The sequence below is a fragment of the Aquarana catesbeiana genome, linkage group LG01, assembly GCF_042186555.1.
Source record: "Aquarana catesbeiana isolate 2022-GZ linkage group LG01, ASM4218655v1, whole genome shotgun sequence".
Lineage (NCBI taxonomy): Eukaryota > Metazoa > Chordata > Amphibia > Anura > Ranidae > Aquarana > Aquarana catesbeiana.
In genome coordinates this window covers 352,729,866-352,757,595 of record NC_133324.1, presented here as the reverse complement: position 1 = coordinate 352,757,595, position 27,730 = coordinate 352,729,866, and the positions used below count along the sequence as shown (strand labels likewise).

General features: G+C 43.1%; 1 protein-coding gene across 3 annotated transcripts in view; it reads right to left on the bottom strand.

The window, feature by feature from the left end:
• The window catches only part of IRF9 (interferon regulatory factor 9), a 76,432-nt gene that overhangs the window by 27,677 nt on the left and 21,025 nt on the right, over positions 1-27,730 (bottom strand). For 2 of the 3 annotated variants that reach the window (XM_073632776.1, XM_073632768.1), the window contains exons 2-8: positions 24,501-24,566; positions 14,709-14,888; positions 9,383-9,563; positions 5,960-6,063; positions 5,364-5,517; positions 3,608-3,720; positions 3,022-3,172 (exon numbers count right to left, since the gene is read on the bottom strand). In XM_073632776.1, the coding sequence (XP_073488877.1) occupies positions 3,022-3,172; positions 3,608-3,720; positions 5,364-5,517; positions 5,960-6,063; positions 9,383-9,563; positions 14,709-14,888 (883 nt within the window). In that variant the 5' untranslated portion in view covers positions 24,501-24,566. The remainder of the gene's footprint in view (positions 1-3,021; positions 3,173-3,607; positions 3,721-5,363; positions 5,518-5,959; positions 6,064-9,382; positions 9,564-14,708; positions 14,889-24,500; positions 24,567-27,730) is intronic. The other variant, XM_073632774.1, reaches the window with a different exon arrangement.

Genomic DNA, 27,730 nt, shown 5'->3' with positions numbered 1-27,730 from the left:
GAGGGCCGCCCCCTGATCTCGCTTTATCTCTGCCAAAAATGGTTTGATATACATATGCTATCTCTGTAAACCGGTACACCACTCAGTAGGAATAATCTAACCCTCATTTATGTAACACCTTTGTTAGTAACTATGTACCCAATGTCCAAACCTCTGTGTATTTAGTATCATGATATACTGTCTTATTCTTTTATTTTTTGCTTTATGTCAAAGAAATAATAAAAAACTTTTCTGTAAAAAAAAAGATTAGGGGGAATCATCATTATTACGTTAGCTAGTATGGAAACTTAAGAGTGTGGAAGTATAGTCTCTCATGTGCCACTGCACACTGAAGGAGGATGAGGTAGCCTCTAGATAAGTTTGCTCTCAATTTACTCATTGCTATAGTTAGTTTTGGTACTCTTTTGGATTATAGCAGGCATTATTTTAACCCTTTGCTTTCATGTGCATATAAAACTCCTATTGTTGACTATTGGAATTCACTAAAGAGACTGTACATTGAGCTGCTCAGCTATACACAGTCTATTATATCATTAAAAGAAGCCAGTTAAGTGGCATATAATAATATATTTTCTTGTCTTTTATGTCCTTTTTGCTTTTTACATTGCAGAGACAGGTGGAACAGCTTCTCTTAAATGTGTGCACTAATTCTTTAAATCTAATGGATTCATAATGCCAGCTCCCAAAACATATTCTCTAAAAAATACATATGGCATTTAAAAACTGTGCAGCTATTTACTATTTGGCTCCCTGGATGTGAGGTTTTCCATATAAATTAAGAATGACTATGCTGCGCTATCTCCTGATATTCTTCCCAACATATGAATTTAAAGTGCCAACATTGCAATAATGAAGCTAAAAAAAATATATAGAACGTGATGAAATGGCAAGGAAATAATATATTGCAAAAAATTTATATAAAGTCCTTTGTTGCTGTGATAATATAATCTGTGTTATGAGTCACATTCCACAGAAAAAATAAAAAATGATAAACAAACTCTTAAAAGATTATATATATGGTGCCAAAAACGTGAATCATAAAGTGCTATAGTGCATATAACAGTGACGTCCTAATCAAACGAAAGTCAGTCCAACATAATTGATATATAGTCCTTATTTAATATATAATGGTGACTAAAAAGAAAACGTAAAAGCGTGTTGCGGTGTCCACACTCAGGTGCTCCCCACCCTCAGGTAATGGCCGCTCACCTCAGAGCGTGTGACCTCGTAAAGTTCAGTCAACCACGCATGTGAATCACCTCAGGTATCTAAGTTAGCTGTATGGTCCAAAACTGCTCACTGGTGCTGTTTCCTCATATGCAAACAGTAAAAAGAAACTCCATAGCCTGATACCGTTTTAACACCGGCCTCTGTAAGGCAGCTGGTCTGCCTTACAGAGAACGGACATACGACCTCAACCAAAAACCCAGCGTTTTAGGCACATTACAGAGTGGTGCACTAAATACACCCAACCCATGCGCAAAAGTTATAGCTCCTACAAAATAGGTTATTGATTTATGCCATTTTTATTATTTTTTTTTTTACTAGTAATGGTGGCGATCTGCGATTTTTATCGTGACTGTGACATTGCGGCGGACAGATTGGACACTTCTGAAAATATTTTGGGACCACTGACATTTATACAGCAATCAGTGCTATAAAAATGCACCGATTACTGTATAAATGTCACTGGCAGGGAAGGAGTTAACACTAGAGGGCTATCAAGGGGTTAAATGTGTTATCTAGGGAGTGATTCTAACTGTGGGGGGATGGAACTGACTAGGGAAGGGGACTAATCAGTGTTCCTACATACTAAGAACACAGGATCGGTCTCCTCTCCCCTGACAGCACGTTCCTGCTCTGTCACGAGCGATCGCAGATGCCCGGCGGACATCTCGGTCGCCGGGGAACCCGCGCATCGGCTCCTCGGTGACGCGGCAGGCGCCCCCTTTACTGCTGGCAAGCCGAGGACGTCATATGACGCCTGCCCAGGATGGGAGATCCCATCTGCGGACACATGATTATGGGTGGGTAGTGAAGTGGTTAAACAAATAACTGTATGTTAGTAAAATATAACCAACTCAACTTTTATTTTGCCCAATTGATTTTTTCTGGTACTGCCCAACTAACTGTCATGGTATGTGTTCTTCCACTGCTCTTTTTTTTTTAATCAAACATTTATAAAAAACAGAACGCTTGTGCACCAGGGAGAGACCAGCAGATTCTATAAAAGTGGAACATAACAGCCAAATAGCACTTTTATTTTCAAATGTTCTCCAAATAACATGCTGCCAAGTGCAATATCTCCTTCTACTTTTCCTTGACCTTTAAAAAAGGGCCCTGGGGATAGTCAATATCTGAACACAGCTGTTTACAGTTACTACATATACTTGTATTGAGGATTTACTTCTCCTCTGTAGCTGAGTTTCTATTCTCAAGAGAAGACTAAATGTTTGCAGAAAGGAAAGATAGAAAGTGCTCAAGAGAAAAGGGCTATGTGGGTGTTGTCATGTGCAAAAGCTTCTGAATAGTCTTTGGGTTATCTACAGCCACATTTAGATTTCTTGCTTTTTACTTGCTACGAAGTGACTGGCCAAGCATACTGGAAGTTATGCGTTTCCATAATATTTGTAAACATACAAATTCCCTAGTGACAGAACAATGTATCATAAATAAGGCTAACTTAAAGAAAAAAAAAAGTTGGTGGCATGTATTTGAATCACACACATAGGCTCAGAGCCCCATACAGTGTGAAATGCCATTTGTTTATCTGTTTGTACTGGTGTGTAGCTGCATACAAGCAACTCATAAGTGAATGGATACACATTGGCTATACAGACTCACCCACAAAGCCCAGTTTGATAGAAACGCAGGGGTGAGTGTAAGCCTTGGCACATCGCCTTTACAAAAAGGATAAACAAATAGCTCTTCACGCCGTATGGAGCTTTGAACACACATGAATGAGGCCTAAATGTCTCATAGCATCAACATATCAAAGTATGTTTAAATCTTATCACTCACTCTGGGTAGCGTTGTGGAGTTCAGGCTGGCATGGCTCGCGTTTAGAGATATGCTGATTTATAGGGTGTGTATCAGGATTGCTGTCACTTCCATTTCCAGAATCAGCAGAGGCACAGCTGGTTGCCTCCAGTGTCTCAATGTGGGATAGCTCCTGGAATACACAGAATAAAAATCAGACACAACAGAAACAGAAAATATAATACAGAGTTAACTTGCTTTATTTCAGTATGGATAGCATGGAGAAGAGTTAGAGCTTTACTAGGTTTTATACTACAAGCGGTTTCCCTATTGGAGAGATTTACCTTCACTTCATGTCAGGACAACGGTGATGCAAAATCTTTCCAACGGGGACACACACACACATTTTTAGTAGCGCAAGAAAGGGTTCCAAATTCAAGATAGTAATGTATTGCTGTAAGTACCTTTTGTCCAACTGATAATCCCTCATCATTTATTTCTTGCATAGATATCACATGGACAGAAAGTGAAGAAACATTTCCCCAACTGTGTCAGAAATTTTACGTTTTCTCCACTCTATCCAAAGCCAAGATAAAACATTTTGACTAGAGTCAAACTTTAATCTTACCAGTTTCACCTGTTTAGCCTTCATGTCTACATGATCAACTTCATCCCATGATTTGGCCTTTGAATCTGCAGAACTCTTCCTCTTCCGTGCCAGTTTTCCTGATGGGGGATTTTCTAAAGTAAGAGTAAATTACAAATATGACAAAGCTGTCTGCAGTGCTGGAAATTCATAGTCCTCTAGATGTGAAGTGCTTTTAATCCTACGATCTTAAGAACTATTTGACTAAAGTGCAGCTAACCACTTTAATTTAGTTTCTTCTCCATTGCATTATTTAGATATGACAATCTGCATAAAGAACTTTCATCTGTATAGAATAATTGCGATCTAGATGAAGGGTCTCCAATGTACAGCCCACGGGCCACATCCGGCCCGCTAGGACGTTTTTACCGGCCCGCAGCTAGTGTCCTTAGACTTTCTACAGGGACAGTCTCTCTGCCAAATTTTTCTCAGGTTGTGAGGATTACTCACTCCCACTCCAGCAATATGCAGCGCAGGTCCCGCAGCCACTTCCGACGCCCGGCCTCAACCAATCAGGTATTTCTGTGCAGACCGGCTGTACCTCCCGCCCCGCCGTTTACATTGGTGTCCTTTAGCGCTGTATTTTGCATACAGCGTGTCTGTGTAACTGCAGGGTGGGACTTGAGACCGGGAGGAGCAGAAGGTCTGCACTTAAGGCACACTGTACAGTGGTAAAATATGGAGAGGCTGATGGGGAAGAAACAAATGCGAGGGATGGATTGGTGTTGATGGGGGGGGGCAGAGTTGTGTTGGAGGTGATGGCTCTGAAGGGGGCAGAGTTTGGGGGGTTCAACTGTACTGAAGGGGGCACAGTTGTGTGTTTGTGTGGGTGTGTGTGCGGGGGGGGGGGGGGGGGGTTACGGCATTGAAGGAGTTACAGTTGTGGGGGGTTTGATGGCTGTAATGGGGACAATGTGATGGATCTGAGGGTGACTCAAATGTGCAGGGAGATGCTGATGTGCACACAAATGTGTGTGTGTGTGTGTGTGTGTGGGGGGGGGGGGGGCTCTGATGGAGACACTAATTTGTAGGGATCCTCTGATGAGTATGAAGGGGACACAAATGTGCGGGGAGACTCTGATAGGGACACAGATGTAAGGCCCTAATGCACACTGGAAGTTTAACCCGCTGAATGAGGCTACAGCACTTAGCTGCAGGAGGAGGATACAGATGTACCATCTAGCCCTGCTTCTGGCAACCTGGTAAATTTTATTCTATTCCGCTGCTGCAGATTTGTTTATAAATTATTTTTTTCAGCCCGTGAGTATGTGTAAAATATACGATGTGGCCCTCGAAATGAAAAGTTTGGAGACCCCTAATAGAATCCAGTAAGAAATATTTTTCCACTACAAGGTAAAACATTTTCTATTTTTAATGCTGATCAATCGATCTAAAAAATTGTTATTTGCTTTGTTAACATGACTGCGGATCCCATATGCAAAAAAGTGTGTTTAAAGCAAGCTTGTACTTTTCCTTTACTTTTCAGTTGCTCTGTTGAGTTGAGTGAAGATACTCAATTCTTCCATGTATCAAGGAACATGTGACAGCACTGAGCCAATCACCAACATAGCCCAGTTTGATAGAAACGCAGGGGTGGGTGTAAGCCTTGGCACATTGCCTTTACAAAAAGATAAAAAAATAGCTCTTCACGCTGTATGGAGCTTTGAACACACATGAATGAGGCCTAAATGTCTCATAGCATCAACATATCAAAGTATGTTTAAATCTTATCACTCACTCTGGGTAGTGTTGTGGATTTCAGGCTGGCATGACTCGCGTTTAGGGATATGCTGATTTATAGGGGGTGTATCAGGATTGCTGGTGTCACTTCCATTTCCAGAATCAGCAGAGGCACAGCTGGTTGCCTCCAGTGTCTCAATGTGGTATAGCTCCTGGAATACACAGAAAAAAAAATCAGACACAATAGAAACAGAAAATATAATAAAGACTTAACTTGCTTTAATTAAGTATGGATAGCATGGAGAAGGGTTAGAACCTTTTAGGTTTTATACTACAATCGGTTTCCCTATTGGAGAGATTTACCTTCACTTCATGTCAGGACAACGGTGATGCAAAAACTTTCCAACAGGGACACACACACATTTTTAGTAGTGTGAGAAAGGGTTCCAAATTCAAGATAGTAATGTATTGCTGTAAGTACCTTTTGTCCAACTGATAATCCCTCATCATTTATTTCTTGTATAGATATCACATGGACAGAAAGTAAAGAAACATTTCCCCAACTGTGTCAGAAATTTTACCTTTTCCCCACTCTATCCAAAGCCAAGATAAAACATTTTGACTAGAGTCAAACTTTAATTTTGCCACTTTTACCTGTTTAGGCTTCATGTCTACATGGTCAACTTCATCACATGATTTGGCCTTTGAATCTGCAGAACTCTTCCTGTTCCGTGCCAGTTTTCCTGATGGGGGATTTTCTGAAGTAAGAGTAAATTACAAATATGACAAAGCTGTCTGGAGTGCTGGAAATTCATAGTCCTCTAGATGTGAAGTGCTTTTAATCCTACGATCTTAAGAACGATTTGACTAAAGTGCAGCTAACCACTTTAATTTAGTCTCTTCTCCATTGCATTATTTAGATATGACAATCTGCATAAAGAACTTTCATCTGTACAGAATAATTGTGATCTAGATCAAGGGTCTCCAATGTACAGCCCACGGGCCACATCCGGCCGGCTAGGACGTTTTTACCGGCCGGCAGCTAGCGTCTTTAGACTCGCTGCAGGGATAGTCTCTCTGCCAATGTTTTCTCAGGTTGTGAGGATTACTCAGTCCCACTCCGGCAGTATGCAGCGCAGGTTCCGCAGCCACTTCCAGCGCCTGGACTCAACCAATCAGGTATTTCAGTGCAGACCGGCTGTACCTCCCGCCCCACTGTTTACATTGGTGTCCTTTAGCGCTGTATTTTGCATACAGCGTGCCTGTGTAATTGCTGGGTGGGATTCGAGACCGGAAGGAGCAGAAGGTCTGCACTCAATGCACACTGTACAGTGGTAAAATATGGAGAGGCTGATGGGGAAGAAACAAATGTGAGGGATGGATTGGTGTTGATGGGGGGCGAAACAGAGTTGGGTTGGAGGTGATGGCTCTGAAGGGGGCAGAGTTTGGGGGGTTCAACTGTACTGAAGGGGGCACAGTTATGTGTTTGTGTGTGTGTGTGTGTGTGTGTGTGTGTGTGTGTGTGTGTGTGTGGGGGGGGTTACGGCACTGAAGGAGTTACAGTTGTGGGGGTTTGATGGCTGTAATGAGGACAATGTAATGGCTCTGAGGGTGTGATGCTCAAATGTGCAGGGAGATGCTGATGTGCACACAAGTGTGTGTGTGGGGCCTCTGATGGGCACACAATAGTGTGTGTGTGTGTGTGTGTGTGTGGGGGGGGGGGGGGGGGGGAGCCGATGGGCACACAAATGTGTGTGGGGGGCTCTAATGGAGACATTAATTTGCAGGGATCCTCTGATGAGTGTTAAGGGGACACAAATGTGCGGGGAGACTCTGATGGGGACACAGATGTAAGGCCCTAATGCACACTGAAAGTTTAAAGCACTGAATGAGGCTACAGCACTTAGTTGCAGGAGAAGGAAACAGATGCACCATCTAGCCCTGCTTCTGGCAACCTGGTAAATTTTATTCTATTCCGCTGCTGCAGATTTTTTTTTTAATTATTTTTTTCAGCCCGTGAGTATGTGTAAAATATACGATGTGGCCCTCGAAATGAAAAGTTTGGAGACCCCGATCTAGAATCCAGTAAGGAATATTTTCCCACTACAAGGTAAAACATTTTCTATTTTTCATGCTAATCAATCGATCTAAAAAATTGTTATTTGCTTTGTTAACATGACTGCGGATCCCATATGCAATAAAGTGTGTTTAAAGCAAGCTTGTACTTTTCCTTTACATTTCAGTTGCTCTGTTAAGTTGAGCGCTGTCACATGGGGTGGGCCTGTAACTTCGTGTATGCCACTCTCAGATGCCAGGATACTTTTTATTATCCTGGCAGCTGAGAGTAGAAGCAGGTGTGTGGAGGAAAGGTATGTGACGTGAGGTTCACTTAAAGCTTTAAAGTGGTTGTAAACCTTTGTTTTTTTTAAACAACAAACATATCATACTTACCTCCACTGTGCAGTTCATTTTGCACGGTGTGGTACCGATCATCGTCTTCTGGGGTCCCCCGGCTGCGCTTGCGGCTCCTCCCCACATCGGTAAACCCCCTGGGAGAAGTGCTCTCCTGGGGGGGTTACCTTGCGGGTGTGCACCCGTGTCCAGCATTTGCGTGCATAGACACACGTCATTGGATTTGATTGACAGCAGCGGGAGGCAATGACTATCAATCTATCCAATCAAGAGCTGAGAACCCTGGGCAGAGAGGTCCAGCACGTCTCCGGCGAGGGAACAAAGGGCTCAGGTGAGTAAAACGGGTGGGCTAGGTCAGTGTCAGAAGTTTTTCACCTTAACCACATGCCAACCTGCCGCCGCAGTCGTACTGCGGCAGAATGGCACGGCTGGGCGAAAGGACGTTATGTAACGTTGCTTCGTCCTGTGGCCACTAGGGGGCGCGTGCGCGCCCCACGCTCGCTTCCCGAGCCAATTTGAGTGCCCAGCTGTCTCGATCACCGCCGGGCTCCCGCGATCGCTTGGGGCACACGGAGAACCACAGTTGTAAACACACAGTTTCGGTTCTCTGAGGGGAGAACTGACAGATCGTCTGTTCATACAGAGTATGAACAGGCGATCTGTTAGCTTTCCTGCACAGTTCCCATCCACCTTCAGTTAGGACACACATTAACCCCTTCATTGCCCCCTAGTGTTAACCCCTTCACTGCCAGTGACATTTTTCCAGTAATCAATGCATTTTCAATCGCACTGATCGCTGTATTAATGCCAATGGTCCCAAAAATGTGTCAAAATTGTCCGACGTGTCCGCCATAATGTCACAGTCACAATAAAAATCGCTGATCGCCGCCATTACTAGTAAAAAAAAATTATTGATAAAAATTCCATAAAACTATCCCCTATTTTGTAGACGCTATAACTTTTGCGCAAACCAATCAACATATGCTCATTGCGCTTTTTTTTACCAAAAATATGTAGAAGAATACGTATTGGCCTAAACTGAGGAAAAAAAATGTTTTTTTTATATATTTTTGGGGGATATTTATTATAGCAAAAAGTAAAAAATAATGTGTTTTTTCCAAATTGTCACTTTTTTTTTTGTTTATAGCGCAAAAAATAAAAACCACAGAGGTGATCAAATACCACCAAAAGAAAGCTCTATTTGTGGAGAAAAAAGGATGTCAATTTTGTTTGGGAGCCAAGTCGCACAACCACGCAATTGTCAGTTAAAGCGACGCAGTACCGAATCGCAAAAAGTGCTCTGGCCTTTGGCCAGCTAAATGGTCCAGGGCTGAAGCGGTTAATGCATAGGATGCATTAAGGTGAAAAAACATGAGGGTTTACAACCCCTTTAAACTGAACTCTAGCCCAAGGTGGAATTAAAAATGAAACTTCCTGTCTAGGTGACTACTCTGTTATTGCAGTGAGATGAACTTACTGTTTTCTCCTTACTCATTGCATTCCTAAATATATTTCTTTTGAGGATCGACTAGGGAGAAATTAAGACTCACACAGGCCTAGTAGATTCTACAAGGGAACATAAGAAGTCGTCACTGTAGAAATGAAAGCATGAAGCAAGTCTGTGAGGTAAATCTCCCCAATGGAACAAAGACAACAAGTCCTCACCTTGCTCCTCTGGTGAAACAATTCTATAAACTTTGTATGGTTCAGCTATGTCCAGCTGGGACCTCTGTGGGACTTCTTGGAATTCTGGGCTTTTATTCAGTGCGCAACGAAGTCTTGTCTTCCATGCAGCTGCATCCATTTTATCTCCATTTTGGTATTTGTTCTTGTACTGAGCCCATGCCTATACATGTTATTAATAAATCAAAAAAAGACTAATTAAGCATCAGTGTATAGGTAAAGCTAAAACTTTTTTGAATTTTTTGAATAGAGAGGGGGAAATTTTTTTTGGCTGCCTGTGTCCCACTGGGAAGCTTTTTTTGCTTACCTGTAAAATCTATTTCTTGTAGTACATCCCAGGACACAGAGCAGCTTTAGCAATCCTTACGACAGGGTTATGCGCCACCTACAGGTGATTGGACACTGGCACAAAAGAAAGGAAGTCCCCTCCTAGGCATAACCACTCTACTCTGTAGGAAAGGCTTTAGTTTTGTAGTAAGCTATTAATCACAACACATTGGGGAGGGATCACTGTCCCGTGATGTACTGGATTTTACAGGTAAGCAAAAAATCCCATTTTCTTTGTTTTATATCAGTTTTAGTAACAATTACGAACAGGGATATCCCAAAGCATTGAACAAGAAGGGAAGGCAACAGAGCAACAAACCAACAGGCCCCAAAAACCAAACCAGAAAAACAAGAAAGAACCCCACATACTGTAGCAGCCGGAAAAAACACTGCAACCAAAGGTAGAATTCTCAGGGGCTCCAACATCCACCTGATAAAACGTTGCAAAAGTGTGAACCAAATGCCAGGTGGTGACTTTACAAACCTGAGCTACTGAAACTTGATGACGAATAGCCCAAGAAGCACTCACACTTCTGGTAGAATGAGCTGTCATTAAAAAAAGAAGGTACCTTTCTTTTTATACCATAAATGTGAGAAATAAGCTGACAAATCCAACAAGAAATAGTAGACTTAGAAGCTGCGTGAGTCTTCTTTGGGCCCTCGGAAAGCACAAAGAGAGAATCCTATTGCCGAATCATGGCAGTCGACTTCAAGTAAATCCTAATAACATGAGCCACATCCAAGAGCCTTAATCCCCAATGTCCTGGTTAAGATATGAGACCGAAACCACCTTTGGAAAAAAAGATGGCTGTGGCCTGAAGAACATCCTTGTCAAGCTAGAGCATCAAAAACAGATCCTTGCAGGAAAGGGCCACTAGCTCCAAAACTCAATGAGCTGAAGTAATAGTAACTAGAAGCACATCCTTCTGTGTCAAAGAAATAAGGGAAGGTCTCGAATGGGCGCAAACTGAGGTTTTTGTAAAACAGAAAGAACCATATTGAGATCCCACAGGAAAATTACCTGGCTGGAGAGACGCCAATATGGAACGTACCAATTCTGTCCAGAAATTCAGCCCAAGAAGAAAACTGTTGAGATGTTTGAGATCCAAAATGGGATGAAAATTGTTGTTCCATTTTGGAACCATAAAGAAATTTAAATAGAACCTGTGGAACCTTTCGTCCTTCGGAATTGGAAAGATCACTTCCTAAAAAAGAAATTGCCAAGGAGCTTACAAAAGTGACTATCTTTTTTGTGGATTCAAAGAAACATTTGAACATGAATCTTGGAGGGGGAAGTTCCAAAATTCCAGCTTGTAGCTGCAAGCCATGGTACAGTGGACCCACTCATTTGATATCTCCCCCTGCTAAATATCTGCAAAGGCCTGCAAACATCCCCCCAACTGCAAGAGTGGGGGTATCCCTTCATTGGGAGAAGGACTTGGGCAATTTTGCTGGCTTGGGGGTCCAGGATTTCCTATGGGACTGGGACTGAGGTTTCAACTCAGAAGTCCAGGCCTGAGAGCAGGGAAACAAAAAGTCTCATGGAAGAAGCAACAGATCTTCTTGCCGTATGTTTGCCCTTCTTCCTAGGTGGTAAAAGAGAACTCTTACTGCCCCCAAATTTTTGGATTTCCTTATCCAGGTCGGGCCCTAACAAACACATTGAGGTGAGCCCAGTATGCATACTTTTTTCTTAAGGTGAAGATGTACAGGGAACAACTGAGGATCTTGTGGCAGCTGACATGATCTAAGGGGTAGAACATTCTGATAAGAGGACTTGGGAAGCGAAAACCTCACATCAGTGTGCACCACTTCTGTGAGAAAATGCACAAAGGCCTTTTGAGTTAATCACTGACCCTGGATTTCCTCAGGTGCAGAGCCCTCATAAAAGGAGAATTCTGCCTCCTCACCTTCAGGTACATAGTCGTTTTCACCTGCATTGTCCTCCACAAGTTCCTCCTCCGTTAATAAGGCGGGGGGAGGAGAAAGGGAATGCCTACATTTGTGATCTTGATGGCCAATCCAGCAAGAGTGCCAGAAAGCTGTTGTAGCATCCCACTAATGTAAACAACAAATCTCCTCTGTCAAGTGGGAACTGAAGAAAGGTGCCCCAGAGGTAGCGGAAGTATCCGATAGGGGAAGGGAATCAGAGTCGCAAGCAACACATTGACCTCTGGGGGAACTGCACTAGACGGGCTACATCCAAGTTCCTCCCCACCTGCCATAGAAATTTGGGACCCATTCCCCTTCTGTCCCCTCCTCTCCCAGTCAGCCAGGAGAGCACTGTGCAAATGCCAAAAGTGCAATGGTTAGCCTAGGAGAAGATCTTAAACTGCCAGTGCCCCCACCACTCCCAGAAAATGTGTTCATGTGACCCCAGAGGAGATGCTGCTGTGCACAGATGATGGCAGGGGCAAGGAGCGAGGACGAGAAAGTCTCTTCTAAAAATGAAGAAAGCCCGCAAACAGTTTGCTGAAGACAAGCAGACTAAGGGCATGGATTGATGCAACCATGTCCTGTGGTCTGATGAGACCAAGATAAATGTATTTGGTTCAGATGGTGTCAAGCATGTGTGGCGGCAACCAGGTGAGGAGTACAAAGACAAGTGTGTCTTGCCTACAGTCAAGCATGGTAGTGGGAGTGTCATGATCTGGGGCTGAATGAGTGCTGCCGGAAGTGGGGAGCTACAGTTCATTAAGGGAACCATGAATGCCAACATGTACTGTGACATGCTGAAGCAGAGCATGATCCCCTCCCTTCGGACACTGAGCCGCAGGGCAGTATTCCAACATGATAATGACCCCGAACACACCTTCAAGATGACCACTGCCTTGCTAAAGAAGCTGAGGGTAAAGGTGATGGACTGGCCAAGCATGTCTCCAGACCTAAACCCTATTGAGCATCTGTGGGGCATCCTCAAACGGAAGGTGGTGGAGCGCAAGGTCTCTAACATCCACCAGCTCCATGATGATATCATGGAGGAGTAGAAGAGGACTCCAGTGGCAACCTGTGAAGCTCTGGTTAACTCTATGCCCAAGAGGGTTAAGGCAGTGCTGGAAAAAAATGGGGGCCACAAAAAATATTGACACTTTGGGCCCAATGTTGACATTTTCACTTAAGAGTGTATTGACTTTTGTTGCAGTGGTTTAGACATTAATGGCTGTGTGTTGAGGTATTTTGAGGGGACAGAAAATTTACACTGTTATACAAGCTGTACACTCACTCACTACTTTACATTGTAGCAAAGTGTAATTTCTTCAGTGTTGACACATGAAAAGATATAATATACACACACACACACACACACACACATATACACATACAGTATCTCACAAAAGTGAATGCACCCCTCACATTTTTGTAAATATTTTATTCTATCTTTTCATGTGACAACACTGAAGTAATGACACTTTGCTACAAAGTAAAGTAGTGAGTGTACAGCTTGTATAACAGTGTAAATTTGCTGTCCCCTCAAAATAAGTCAACACACAGCCATTAATGTCTAAACTGCTACTTTGTAGCAAAATGTAATTTCTTCAGTGTTGTCACATGAAAAGATATAATAAAATATTTTTAAAAATGTGAGGGGTGTACTCACTTTTGTGAGATAATGTATGCATACATTTTCTTTTAAACGCTTCTAAACGCAAACGCGGCATGTACATGCGGCAAAACGGACGTTTTAAACGTGGGTTACTATCTATCAAGTTAAATCGTTCAGGAGAGGTTGTAAAAACATACCGTGTACATGAAGCCTTAAACAGTTGTGATCACAACAAATGTCCCCAACATTTAAAGATTCTCCAATGGGGGAACAGATATCAACAAAAACCTGGCAAGGTTTTAACACTTTCACGCTCTTTTCCCACCCCACCTCACCCCCCAAAATATGAGGACATGTTTTGACTTTTCTTTCTGTTTGAAGCTAAATGGAACATAGCTTGTCAAATTCTCTCTGTTAATACCATATAGACATCTCAGGGGAAAAGAGAATTTCATTCTATGTTATCCTTGGATAAAGTAAAAAAAAAAAAATTGAAAAAAAAATGTATCCAGTTATGTATTAGTTAAAAAATAAAATCTTTTTTCCTGCAATCGAGCAGTTATGTGAAATGAGGTCAGAAAAACAAGTAGGGCCTCCATACGCTGCTTTTCAGCAGTTTGCATTGCCTCACTCCCAGAGATGGCAACACTCAGTTGGGAGGGATTCCGCAATCCATAAATCAGTGGGCAGGACAAGGTTTGACCAGGTGCCGATTGACAAGCTGCAGGCATGTAATTCAGCAGTGACAATGCCGATAACCATGCCCCCCTAACCCAACATCTTTTCATCCTGCTTTAGTGCAAGCAGGCATAGCTTGCATTAGGGTGACAATGCTTCTCTGAACTCAGGAGCAGTGTAAGCGGCATCATCACCCTATCACAGGCAGCTGCTTGAGGTGGACATCTATGGCAGGATCAACAGGTATTTGTGAGAGTGCAGGAGAATAAGGGCTCATGTACACTACAGCTTCTAAACTTTAGTTTAGGAGCTTTTGGCATTTTTTCTGCGGTAAGGGGAGGTTCAACCTCCCTCTCCTGAACCAGGAAGAATCGCGTTCAGGATAATAACATTTTGACTGCCGGCCGCAAAATCGCAACCAGTCAACATAGTCTATGTGTACATGAGCCCTAAGGAAAACCTGTAAGTGAAGATGCGCTCACAATTAAGTGCTGCAGAACATTTTTTTTTTTTTTTTTATTGGCAGCCATAATCCTACTTAAAGACATGTCCATGTCTTTAACTAAGATTAATTCACAAAGGGGATCTTTTAGGATGACCTATTTAAAAAAAAAAAAAGGAAAACTGAACAAAAAATGCATAATGAATTCAGAGTATTAAGTACTACTGCTTTGCAAAACACCATCAAATGAGGCTGGAAAGATAAATTAAAGAAAAAAATAAACAAGGCAACAAAACACTTGTATATAGTAAGAGTACCTTAAAGATGGCAGCATCTTCATCATGTCGAAAGTCCTGTTTCCCTGCATGTTTCCATGGGATTCTGAAATGTTTTTTCTGTTCATCATCCCACTTAAGTCCATGATACTTTCCACTTTCAATCTGCTCCACTAGCCATGGTTTGAGTTTCCGTGCAGAACGAGCCCGACCAGTGGCCATCTAAAAGTCACCCAGCAAAATGTTTTACTCACAGCTTGCACAAATCATCTAGAGCTGTTATCAGAACAATCTTGCACTTTTTTCATGTGGTTGACTTGGTAAATGAAACCAGCCCATCAATAAAAAAAAAAAAAAAAAAATGTAACACACTGCTGAGCACTATGATATAACTATCTAACTGCAAATAAAAATAGTATACAGTACAAAAGATACTTTTGTTGGTTGGTTCTCAAACTAATCTAGGGTTAGAAAGGCAATACTAGTCTTCAAGGGATATAGGTTTCCATGGACAAAAGAGAAGGTTCTAATATTGAGGTGGGAGGAGGCAACTTATGCTGCCTGCAACAAGCCAAAGTAGTGCAAGATTGTTTTCTAAGCCTAGGTTCACACTAGTGCTTCTGGATAATCATGCATTTTTCTGATTGTTTTTATTGCGCATTTTAACGCACATTTTTTATTCATTTTCAGGCTTCATGTGTTTTTTTTGTAGGAGGAGACTGGTTGTTAAACACAAAACCCTGCCAAAAAACACACATTACAGGTACTTATATCCTGCTGCCAATTTACACAGCACTTTACATATACAGTTGGGGCCATATATATTTGGACACAGGCACAATTTTAGATTTTTCAGATATTTACAAAAACATATGCAAGCTTCAGTTATATAATGGATATGGACTGAAAGTACACACTCTCAGGTTTAATTTGAGGGTATGTACATCCAATTTGGAGGAAGGGTTTAGGAATTACAGCTCTTAAGAACAGCTAACCCCCTTTTTCAAGGGACCAAAAGTAATTGGACAATTGAATCAAAAGCAGTTTCTTGGCCAGGTGTGGGCTGTGGGCTACTCCTTTATTATTTCTTCATCAATTAAGCAGGTAAAAGGTCTGGAGTTGATTCTAAAGCCCGATTCACACCTATGCATTTTTAGTGCTTTTTGCAGATTTGCACTACAGTCAATTTAACATGGTTTCCTATGGAACACGTTCTGTAGTGTAAATCTGCAAAATGCACTAAAAATGTATAGGTGTGGTATTTGCATTTGGAATCTATTGCTGTGAACCTACATCATGCGTTCATAAGTCAAGTCAAACAGGCCATTGCAAGGTTTCAAAATCTAAACAAATCTATCAGAGAGATAGCAGCAACATTGGGAGTGGCCAAATCAACCGTTTGGTACATTCTGAGGAAAGAAGAATGCACTGGTGAGCTCAGCAACATAAAAAGGCCTGGACGTCCACGGAAGACAACAGTGGTGGATGATCGCAGGATCCTCTCTATGGCAAAGAAAAAAACAATTCACAACATCCAGACAAGTGAAGGACATTCTCCAGGAGATGGGCGTATCATTGTCAAAGTCTACAATCAAAAGAAGATGTCACAAGAGCAAATACAGAGGATTCACCACAAGGCGCAAACTATTCATAAACCTGAAGAATAGAAAAGCCAGATTAGACTTTGCCAAAAAAACATCTAAAAAAGCCAGACCAGTTCTGGAAAAGCATTCTTTGGATGGATGAAACTAAGATTATGGTTCAATAAGTTTTTATTGTTTTCAACAAATATATAAACAAAAAAGAAAAGGTATAGACATTGCCAGTTGCCTGACATCAGGTCTCCTGGTCTATGAATATGATTTATACAGATAACAAATATAGTGCAATCCAATATTTATGCAAAGGTCACTTGAAATCAAACTTTACGTTAGGGTCATAAACATGTGTCAGTTTAACATATAAGTGCTATTCTTCCATTGTTCTGGGTGCCCCATTGGGAACCTGCTGCACCCAGAAGCTCAGGGAAACTATGTAATTAAACTTAAATTCCAAGTCTCCTAAAAAGTGGAGAATGGAAAAACACATAGTGAAAAAAGGGAAGGCTTATGAATTGCATTGCTTCCAGGGGTGGTCAGAGGAGACAAGAAAGAAGAGGTCAGAAATAACGGAATAGAAGACAAAGAGAGTGAGTATAAGAGAGGTTGTAGTAAAATAGGAGGGAGGGGGAGGGGGAGGGGGAGGAGAGACAGCGAACCTCCGTCCGTGATGAGGACCACGGACCATGAAAGTAAGATTAATTTGTACCAGAATGATGGGGAAAAAAAGGAAGGAGAAGGCTTGGAACAGCTCATGGTCCAAAGCACACAACGTCATCTGTAAAACATGACAGAGGCAGTATGAAGGCATGGGCATGCATGGCTTCCAGTGGGACTGGGTCATTGGGTCATTGGTGTTTATTGATGATGTGACAGAAGACAGAAGCAGCCGGATTCATTCTGCAGTGTTTAGGGATATATTTTCAGCCCGGATTCAGTCAAATGCGGCAAAGTTGATTGGACAGTGCTTTACAGTACAAATGGACAATGATCCAAAAACACACTGCAAAAGCAGCCCAGGAGCTTTTGATGGAAAAGAAGTGGAATATTCTGCAATGGCCGAGTCAATCACCTGATCTCAACCCAATTTAGCAATCATTTCACTTGCTGAATGCAAAACTAACGGCAGAAATATCCACAAAGAACAACTGAAGACAGCTCCAGTTAGAGCCTGGCAAAGCATCAGAAAGGAGGAAACCTAGTCTTTGGTAATGCCCATTGGTTCCAGACTTCAGGCAGTCATTGCCAGCAAAGGATTTTCAACACAATATTAAAAATGAACATTTTAATTATGATTATATTCATTTTCCAATTACATTTGAGCCCCTAAAAATGAGGGCACTGCGTATAAAAATAGGATTTTTACATCATACTTACCTGTAAAATCCTTTTCTTTGAGTACATCATGGGACACAGAGTCAGGCTAAGCAGTGTTAACATGTGCTGCTACCTGCTGGGACGTCCCAGAACAATAGCCTTGAGGGGAGGGAGACACCCTGCCAAACAATAGCCATCAGAACTTATACGTCAGCCTGCAGTACACTGCGGTTGGAAGCCGAATTCCTTGGCTGCTCGAACATCCAATTGATAAAATTTTGTGAACGTATGCACTGAAGACCATGTAGCAGCCTTACAAATCTGAGCCACAGATACCTGATGGCGAAAAGCCCAGGAGGTTCAGACACCCCTGGAAGAATGAGCGCTCACCCTAAAAGGGAGCAGCTTTATGTTTCAAACCGTAGGCCTGAATGACCAATTGACTGACCCAATTGCCAATGGAAGCTGCCTGCCCCTTCTTAGGTTCTTTTGGTAAAAGAAAAAAAAAAAAAAAAAAAAAGTCTGATCCTCGGATCTTCGCAGATCTAGACAAATAAACCTTGACTGCCCGGACAACGTCCAAAGAATGCAGTCGTCTCTCTTCCGCCGAACGAGGCTGAGAGAAAGAAGAAGGCAAAATAATATCCTAATTTAAATGAAAGGCCGACACCACCTTTGGCAAAATGGATGGAACAGGTCGTAACATGACTCTGTCATGGTGAAGGATTAAGTACGGTTCCCTGCATTAAAGGGCCGCCAGCTCTGACACCCTTCTGGCAGAGGTAATAGCCATCAGGAAGGCTAGTTTGCGTGACAGCAAGTCTAATGGAATAACCTTGATAGGTTCAAATGGTTGTTTCTGTAACACAGACAGCACCAAGTTCAAGTCCCAAGGACACATAGGTGACCTAATGGGGGGGAAGCAAGCGAGTTGCCCCTTGCTCAAAGGTTTGAATCAGTGAATGGGAGACTAAAGTCCTTTGGAAGAATACTGATAGGGCCGAAACCTGATCTTTGATTGTACTCAAAGCCAAATTGATTTCCACAGCTGACTGTAGAAAAGAGAGAATTCTCCCAATCGCATATTTCCGAGGATGCCATTTTCTGGCTTCACACCAAGCAATATAAGTCTTCCAGACCTTAGGATAAATCTTCCTAGTGACAGCTTTTCTAGTATTCACTAGGATAGACACTACTGGTCCTGAGATGCCATGGTCCTTCAACACCCTGGCTTCAATAGCTATGCCGTCAAATTTAGAGACTGTAAATTGGGGTGGAATATAGGACCTTGAGACAGTAGATCGGGGCAACGTGGAAGCGTCCGTGGCTTTCTATCGCCAGTCTCACAATCTCCGGGAAACAGGGCCTTCTGGGCCAGGCTGGTGCCACTAGAATGACTGGAACCCCCTCTCGGAATCCTGCGCAACAAATGTGGAAGGAGAGGGATCAGAGGGAAAGCATAAACCAGGGAGTACTGGCTCCATGAAACTATCAGAGCATCTGCTCCAATTGCCAGAGGATCTCTTGTTCGAGACACAAACTGCTGAAGCTTGTTGTTGAACCTGGACGACCTCTGGCCATCCCCAATGTTGGCAAATTTCCTGGAACACCTCTGGGTGTAGGGACCATTCCCCCAGGCAGATCTTCTGGCGGCTGAGATAATCTGCCTTCCAGTTCTCTACTCCCGGGATATGGACTGCCGATATCATTGGCACATGTCCCTCTGCCCAGGCTAGTATGTAGTTTACCTCCTTCAGAGCTGAACGACTCCTGGTAACGCCTTGGTGGTTTATATAGGCCACTGCCGTGGCATTGTCAGACTGAACCCTGATGGGACAGTCCTGAAGCTCTCGTAATTCTAGGACGTTGATGGGCAGGGTCTGCTCTGTCTCTGACCATTTCCCCTGAGCTGTGAGCCCGTCTAGGGTCACTCCCCAGCCTGAGAGACTGGCATCTGTAGTCAGTACTCTCCAAGTTACCGGGAGAAAGTATTTTCCCTTTTGCAGGTTCGGATCTTGCAACCACCAGTTTAGGCTTAAGCTTGCCTGAGGAGATAAGGATATTGAATAATACAGGGCCTTTCTTGTTCCAAGCCGACAAAATGTCTTGTTGTAAAGGCCTGGAATGGAACTGGGCAAAGGGCACTGCCTCGAAGGAGGATACCATCCTCCCTAGAAGACTCATACAGAGCCGAATGGAGGGTTGTCTGGTGCCCTTTATCTGATGCACCTGATCCTTCAGGGCACAGATCCTTATGGGTGGCAAGAATACTCTTGCTTGGACCGTGTTTAGAATCAGACCTAAATATCTTAGACTTTGAGCTGGTCTCAAGGCTGACTTTTCGGCATTTGTGATCCAGCCTAAGCTTTTCAAATACCTCACAGTGTATATTATGCTCTGTTCTACAGCCTGTACTGAGTGATCTCTGAGCAGGAGGTCGTCCAGATACCCGAGCACCAGAATCCCATGGGCCCTTAAAAGACCCAGTACTGATGCTAGGAACTTTGTGAACACCCGGGGAGCTGTAGCAAGCCCAAAGGGTAGAGCTACAAACTGAAAGTGACGTTCCTCTACTGCAAAACGTAGGAACCTCTGATGATGCTGAAAGATAGGTACGTGTAAGTACGTGTCCTTTATATCGATGGAGGCTAAAAAGTCTCCCCTCTGGAGTGAGGTTACTACTGAGCGGACAGACTCCATCCGAAAGTACTGTATCAATAGATACTTGTTCAGGGACCTTAGGTCCAAAATGGACCTTGTGTCCCCGTTTAGTTTCTGAACCGTAAACAGGTTTAAGTAAAACCCTGTGCCCCTTTCGAATACAGGAACCTCTATAATCACACTTTGATGCACTAGGTGATGTAGTGCCTGAAACAATACGTTTTTTTGGAGGATCCGAGAGAACGCTGGATCTTAAGGTGACCCACTCGTCCTGAATTGTTTTCCAAATGTCAGCAAAGTGCAGCAGCCTTCCCCCCACCCGATGGAGTGGGGACATCCCCTCAAAAGGAGGGCTTGGTGCTGGGTTTAGAAGAATTTTGGACCCAGGGCCTTTTCTAGCCCTGACCTGGCTTGCCCCTGGCCCTAGCGCCCTGTTGGTGGCGGAACCGCCCTGACGCTCAGACATTTGAGGAAGCAGTCCCTGGGTTTTTAAACAAGGGACGTTTGGTGCTTTTCTTCACAGGAAGTAGAGAACTCCTCCCTCTGGAAATCTTTTGGATATATTTGTCCAAGTGATCACCGAATAAACGTTCCCCATGCAACGGGAAACCAGCCAATAACCAATTTTACAAGGAAGCTCGGCTGACCAGTTCTTAAGCCGTAAAAGTCTGTGCCTATGGACAGACAAGAGAGCCAGACGAGAAACCTGCTGTATTGAATCCTTTAAAGCATCAACAGCAAAACACAGTGCTCGAGGAATAGCGGTCTTACTTTCAGGCAGATCATCCTCCTGGTTAGGCCTATCAGGCCGTTTGACATGATCCTTTATGCACTAGAAAATACCAACTGCTGAAACAGCTGGCTGACTAGCTGAACTGGCCAAAGAAAAAGGAAGCTTTTAATAATAATTCAAATTTCTTGTCAACGGGGTCTTTCAAGCCCTGTGCATTATCTACCGGACAAGTTAAGTTCTTATTTAAGGAAGAGACTGCTGCATCTATGGCTGGCATGCTCCATTTTTTAACAAACTTTTCATCCAAGGGATATAAAAGGGAAATCTTTTTAGGAGTTAAAAAAAACTCCTGTCAGGATATTCCCAATCAGCATACACCGCCTGTTCCAATAGGGGGTGTAGGGGGAAAGTCTGTGACCTGAAGAGGCCTCAGAGATCCCAAAGAGGACCAGGGGGGCTCAGTCACCTCCGCAAGAGGCAAGTTAAAGGCAGAACAAACCATTGCGGTCAGAGTCAGAATCAAAATCCTGTGCGACTGAGAGGCAGACATCGACTGGATATCTTCTTGTCCAGAATCAAACTCATCTGCTGGGCACTCCACCGAATCCTGAGCTTTCAGCTCTTCCCCATCCTCAACCCATTCCTGTCCAGAGTAGGAGACTTCGGGGAGGGGGATCCGTCACGCTTCCTGCCACCCTGCGGGATGGAGGCAATGATGGAGGCAATCATGCCGGCAATCCTGTGCTCTTACCCAGCTAGGGCTGAGGACAGTTAATCCTTAGTGATAAAGGGAGAAGCAGCAGTGTTGACTGTAGGCACAATACCAGATAGGCGCAGCGGCTCAGATTGCACAGGAGCCTCTGGTCTTTCAGGGGATACAACACTAGGGATACGACTAGGTTCATCAGGAACTACTGATGACATAGGTGTGCCCTTCCCTATGGTGTTAGTCCCACTCCTCTTTTGGATGACATTCGATGCCTGCAAACAAAGAGTACTTGGGTGTAGTTAAAACACCTCAGAAGGTAGACCCTTTAATAGGGCTCATCAAGCCCCTATGCTACAATCCTGCTAAGCACCTTTAGCCTGCCAAGCAACACCTGGTGACTCACGTGACCCGGGTAAGGAAAAATGAACCACTGCAAGTGTCTGTTCAGAGCCTGCTCCGTGTCCCACAGCTGCCTTCCGGAAGCAGCACATGCTTGGCCTGCACAGCTTAAATAAGCTGGGTGTGCGCCTGAACGTTCTAAGCGCATGTGCGCATGCATGGGCGCGGTCCCGGTGAGCTGGCATGACTGTATTCGCGTACGACGCAAACCTTCGTGTGCCCAGATAAAGGCTAAGGCGCATGTGCAGCGAAGCAACGTGCGCCATGGCCGCTAAACATACTGCCGAGCCCAGCGGCGCTCTTGCGAACGCACGTGCGCCATGACGAACCAAGGCGAAATGGCGCAACATCATGCACCATCATACAGGTAAAAAACAGCCAGACACAAGCAAAAAAGGTACACTTTTCAAACACCCACAGCTAGCCCAGAATCCCCCGTATGGTCACCGCACACAGGTGTCTAGCCTTTAGCTAGCTTGACTGACTGTTACACCCCACAATAATAAAATAAAGGGGTTTCACTTACCCGTCCAGGCGCAGGGCCACTTAGAAACTAAGGGCACAATCTTCACCCTTCACGGCGGGTTCCTGTCATTTGGACCTTCAAGGACTGGGTAACCTTTCATGTTTAGAGTCCACTCCATTGGACCTGTACAGCACCCTGCAGGAAATGCCTTAGCGCTGTAGTGTCCAGGATTTCCACTCCGCAGGGTCCAGGGCCCAGAGGCCACGTTACAGGCAAAACCTTACAGGATCTTGAGTCTTCTTTGCGAGGCTCGGGTACCATTTATCTAAGCATAAAAGCCTGTGTCAAATGGATCCGATCAGTCAATTCCTTGATTCTTTTTTGGAACCATTTGTGGGACTAGAGACCTGGAGCTCAGAGAGCTCAAACAAACCATGCCATCCACCTTGCAGACACTGGTAAAAAACTAAAGTACTTCCTGTATGGGAGGGGTTATATAGATCACTTCCTGTCTGAAAACCTTTGGTCTACCAGTGTCCATTCACCTAATGATGGAGTGTAACCCAGTAGGTTATCAATATTAGCCTGACTCTGTGTCCCATGATTTATGAAAAAGAAAATGGTTGCAGTTCCTAAAATGTGTACTTGATATGTATGTTTAACCCCTTCAATTAAAGCTGAAGGTCTGCACTTCAAATTAATTTGGATTGTTTCCTTTTAATTTTATTCTGGTGGCATACAGAGCCAAAAGTATGAAAATTGTGCCTGTATCCAAATATATATGGACCTAACGGTATATTGTACAATCACATCACTTCCTGCTCTCAAGGAGCTTACAAACGAAGGTCCCAAACTCACATTTGTGATAGACCCACCCCCAATAAAGGCTTTGGAGGGGACTTAATACTAGCCTCTTGCCTACCGACTATGGGCCCTGGCATTTGAGGGAGCTACAAGCATTTAGGAAGATGTTCTATTATGTAATGCAAAAGGACATTATTAAAAAGGCCATGATGGTCTCTGTCAGTGTGGGACTCATAGCAGATGCTAATGCAAGCCACCTGTCTGGGGCCCACTGCCATAATGTGTTTATTGTAAGTAGGTCTGCTATTGTCTGTGACTGTGAATCTGTGCTTATACTTATGATAACGTGTATTGTCTACAGTTAGCTTGGAGCTGGCAAGTCTGACCTGCAATGTGACATCTTAGTCATCCAGGTGGTTAATTAAGGATCCTCTGTGATGGGATTAGCCACGAATCAGCTGTACCTCATTAGCTAAACCATTGTGAGATGTTTCGGGTAAATATTTAGGTCATTGCTAATGTGGTGAGTGACCTCCTTCTCAAGTGTATAAAAGCCTGTATTCTTGTCCAAATAAACAGTTCTTAATCTAGTTTACTCCAAAACTGGTGTTGCCTAGGGTAATTAAAGCCAGATTCACTGATCTCGTGTTCCAGAGCATTGGGAAGCAGCTTCTTGGCAGAGATACCCAGTTAGGGTGGCCAGAGTCCGTCACAACATTTATACATACATACACACACACACAGGCCAATTTAGACAGGATCCAATTAACCTACCAGCATATCTTTGGAGTGTGGGAGGAAACTGCAGTACCCGGAGGAAACCCACACAGGCACAGGGAGAACATGCAGACTCCATGCAGGTAGAGCCGTGGTTGGGATTCGAACCAAAGACCCCAGTGTTGCTAGGCAGAAGTGCTATCCACTTAGCCACTGTGCTGTTTAGTGCTGATATTGTTATTGGTATTGTGTTGCTGCACCCTGACAGTGATAGGTTTGGGGTACAGTATAACAATGGCTTGCATTCTCATTTTGTAAATTCTTCATGCAATAGTTTCAAGCACCCCTTTCTAATGTACAGAAAAATATTAAATAAAAAGATGCAAAAGAGAATGGATTCAGATACGTTAGAATATCATTATTTGTATACCTTTGCAGCTGGACAGTGTTTCTGTTTATACCTGGTGGTATGGTACAGATACTTGGTGCTTGAGTCCTAAAAGACAGAGCAGATAGTTGGGTTAGGTTTTAACAGTGGTATTGGTCTGTGTGTTTAAAGGTCTGATATAGTAAAAGTTATCATATTCTGTTTTAAATCCAAACTAAGGGCCACAGCCATAATTTCTCACATTTTAGTTTCATGCTTACCTTAAAATGGTTATTTATCAGATTGTTATTATGTGAGAGGTTTTGGGGAAGTTGCTTTGCGAGGTTATAAAATCCCATGTAAATGTAGAGCAAATTATAAATATAAGTGTGTGAAAGAAAAAGGATTCAAATATTTAGTACTATCATTACAATAATTAAACACACGCAGTTATCCCAATACAATATTTTTCTAGGTTGCGGTCCTATAAAGCGGTAGTAAACCGCGACATTTAAAAAAAATAACCCTGCAAGACAATGGCATAATGTGCTAGAATGCATTGCATACTAGCACATTATGAAATACTTATCTTAGAACAAAGCCCTCCAATAGTGCACTGCCACCGCTGACAGGGCTTCCATCTTCACACGGTCTTCCTTCCGGGCTCGCAGGCTTTGGCAGCTTGAATGGCCGAGCCGTGATGACGTCCCACATTTGCGGGAGTCACAGCACTCTGAAGGAACGGCACAGGTATGTCATTCCTTCAGAGAGCATGCGCTAGTGACGATACCGGCTGCCAAAAGATTATCTCCTAAACAGTGCAAGTTTAGGATATATTCATTTTACCTACAGGTAAGCTTTATTAAAATCACAAAGCGGACTTTATTACTGCTTTAAGGGTGCATTTACACTTCTGTGTTTTAACGCATGTTTACAATATTAACACACAAGTTAGATGTCTTTATACCTAAGGGAACTGTTCTCATTTTACATTTTTTGCCAGAGGTGGTTTGTAATAATTATGATAGCAGCCCCTTAATTGAGTTTGGATTAAAAATGGGAGGTACATTGAAATCAAAGGTAATGTGTATAAAAGAAATGAAATGTCCATTTACATGCATTTTTTGTAAATAGTGGCAAAAACTAATATGGATGTAGCTTCCATAATAATGCAATGCTCAAAATGGCACCTCAGCAAACGTTCAACATAAAAAAATGCAAGTAAAATGCATATTCATTAAAACACACATTCTAGTGAATGATGTATATGTCTAAGACCCCTTTCACACTGAGGCGCTTTTCAGGCACTTTTGGGCTAAAAATAGCACCTGTAAAGCGCCTGAAAAACGGCTGCCTTGCAGTCTCAGTGTGAGAGTGATGCGCTGGCAGGACGTTAAAAAAACTCCTGCAAGCAGCATCTTTGGAGCGGTGTATATACCGCTCCTAAACCGCCCCTGCCCATTGAAATGGTAAAAGGTAAAAATAGCGGCACTTTACCGCCGACGCCTCGGTGTGAAAGGAGTCTTAAGCTTGCCATACAAGGCTCACACTGAGCTGGATGGGGGAATCCCCCCAGCCGAGAAACTGTACTTTGGCAGCTGCCCCTTCAAAAGAATTCAATTAAACAATCGACTTCTTTCGAGCAGGGAGAAGCCCACACGCTGATTGAAATTCAGCTGGTTCAGCAGGTACAATTTCAATCAGTCAGTCAGTGCATGGCCAGCTTTAGATAGCTATAATAAAACTAAAAATTGTTCCCCCGAGACAGAAATGTGGGAACTGCCATTGTTAATAGTAGTCTGAAAAGTCTGAATTTTTTTTTTTTTTTTAACAAAAGAGTGAATTATTTTTACACTTGTTCTAGGTCAATAATGACACCATTTAGAAAAAAAGCCCAGATTACAATGACAACCCTTGGACCTTTAAAAAAACAAGTTCAGGAAATACATGATCCACATGTATATCATTATACATTTGCTTCAACTTATGAAACTGTACTTTGCTAATGCAGGCCAACTTCCAACCTCAACTGTGTATAGCAGAGCCAAGAGGTTACTTGCTGAATAAAGTCTTTGTTGTGATAAACCAGTCATCATGCAGTTACAGTTGACGCGTTTCACACTACAGATGGTGGTGAGCCGGGGGATGCACCTGGAGCTGGATGCACCCGAGTGCTGCCTGAAGTGGTGTGTGTGCTTCTTGTTTTGATTTCTCAATTGTGTATAGCACCTTCCTCAGAACTCAGCAAGGGAAGCTGAAAAAATAGAGAACTAGTTTTGAATAGAATGTGGAAGAGTTGGAACCTCCATTCGATATCGATTACTGTCTGTATCCCTACTGTGGATGTTCAATCTCTCTCATGGTGTTTTAATTAATATGGTCATCAAAATAGAAAAAAATACATGAGACCTCTGTTATTTGCTTCCTGTATATCTACTTTGCTGGCATATTTCGTAGAGCAGTACTGTATTTTTAGTCTCTCATTAACTCTCTCCTCTCAGGGGAGCTGGCCCTTTAAGGGTATCCTAACGCTGGAGGCCAGTAAGTTGACTCCTGATCATGTGATCACTGCAATTGGCTGTCCCAGTGATGATGTGATCGGGAGCCTGTCCTACTGGATCCCCATTGTAAACAGTGACTGGGAGCAGTGGATGACAGCGAGTCAGTGCTGGGGGTGCAAAGTAAGTGTACTCCCAGCACAGGGGTTAAAATTTGAATGTATTCATTATAGAAAAATAGAAAAGTGACAGCAGAAAAAAAAAAGTGTGTTTTTTTTTGTTTTTTTTTTAAATACATGTTTTGTATTTTTTTTTTACAACCCACTTTTCTAACCTTCTGGCTGGGTTCACACTTGTGCGTTCCTATGCACATTACATGCAATGTCTGTGTGATGCAAATGCAGCCATACAGTTTGTATGGCTAAAATCGCATCGCATACGCACCAAAACGGTGCAGGACCCTTTTCCTTTTTTTGGTCCAAACTGAAATCAGATTGCATGGGTGTTCAGACCCATGCAATCCAATTCTACAGTTTGCACTGCGTTCTGTGAACCGATTTGGGGGTGTCGTTAACTTTATATTGACACACGCAGCAAACTGCCTGCGATTCAGATGCGATGTGCGAACCCGCACAGGAATCGCTGTGATTCCCGCATCGCACCAGTGTGAACCTAGCCTCCATGAGCTGTAGATCTGAAATTATTTTTTCAAGGTTTACTTGGTTGCAAAAAGTTTGAAAAAGACTTTTCACCATACACGTTACAATCAGACCATACAATCTATGTACAATCTCA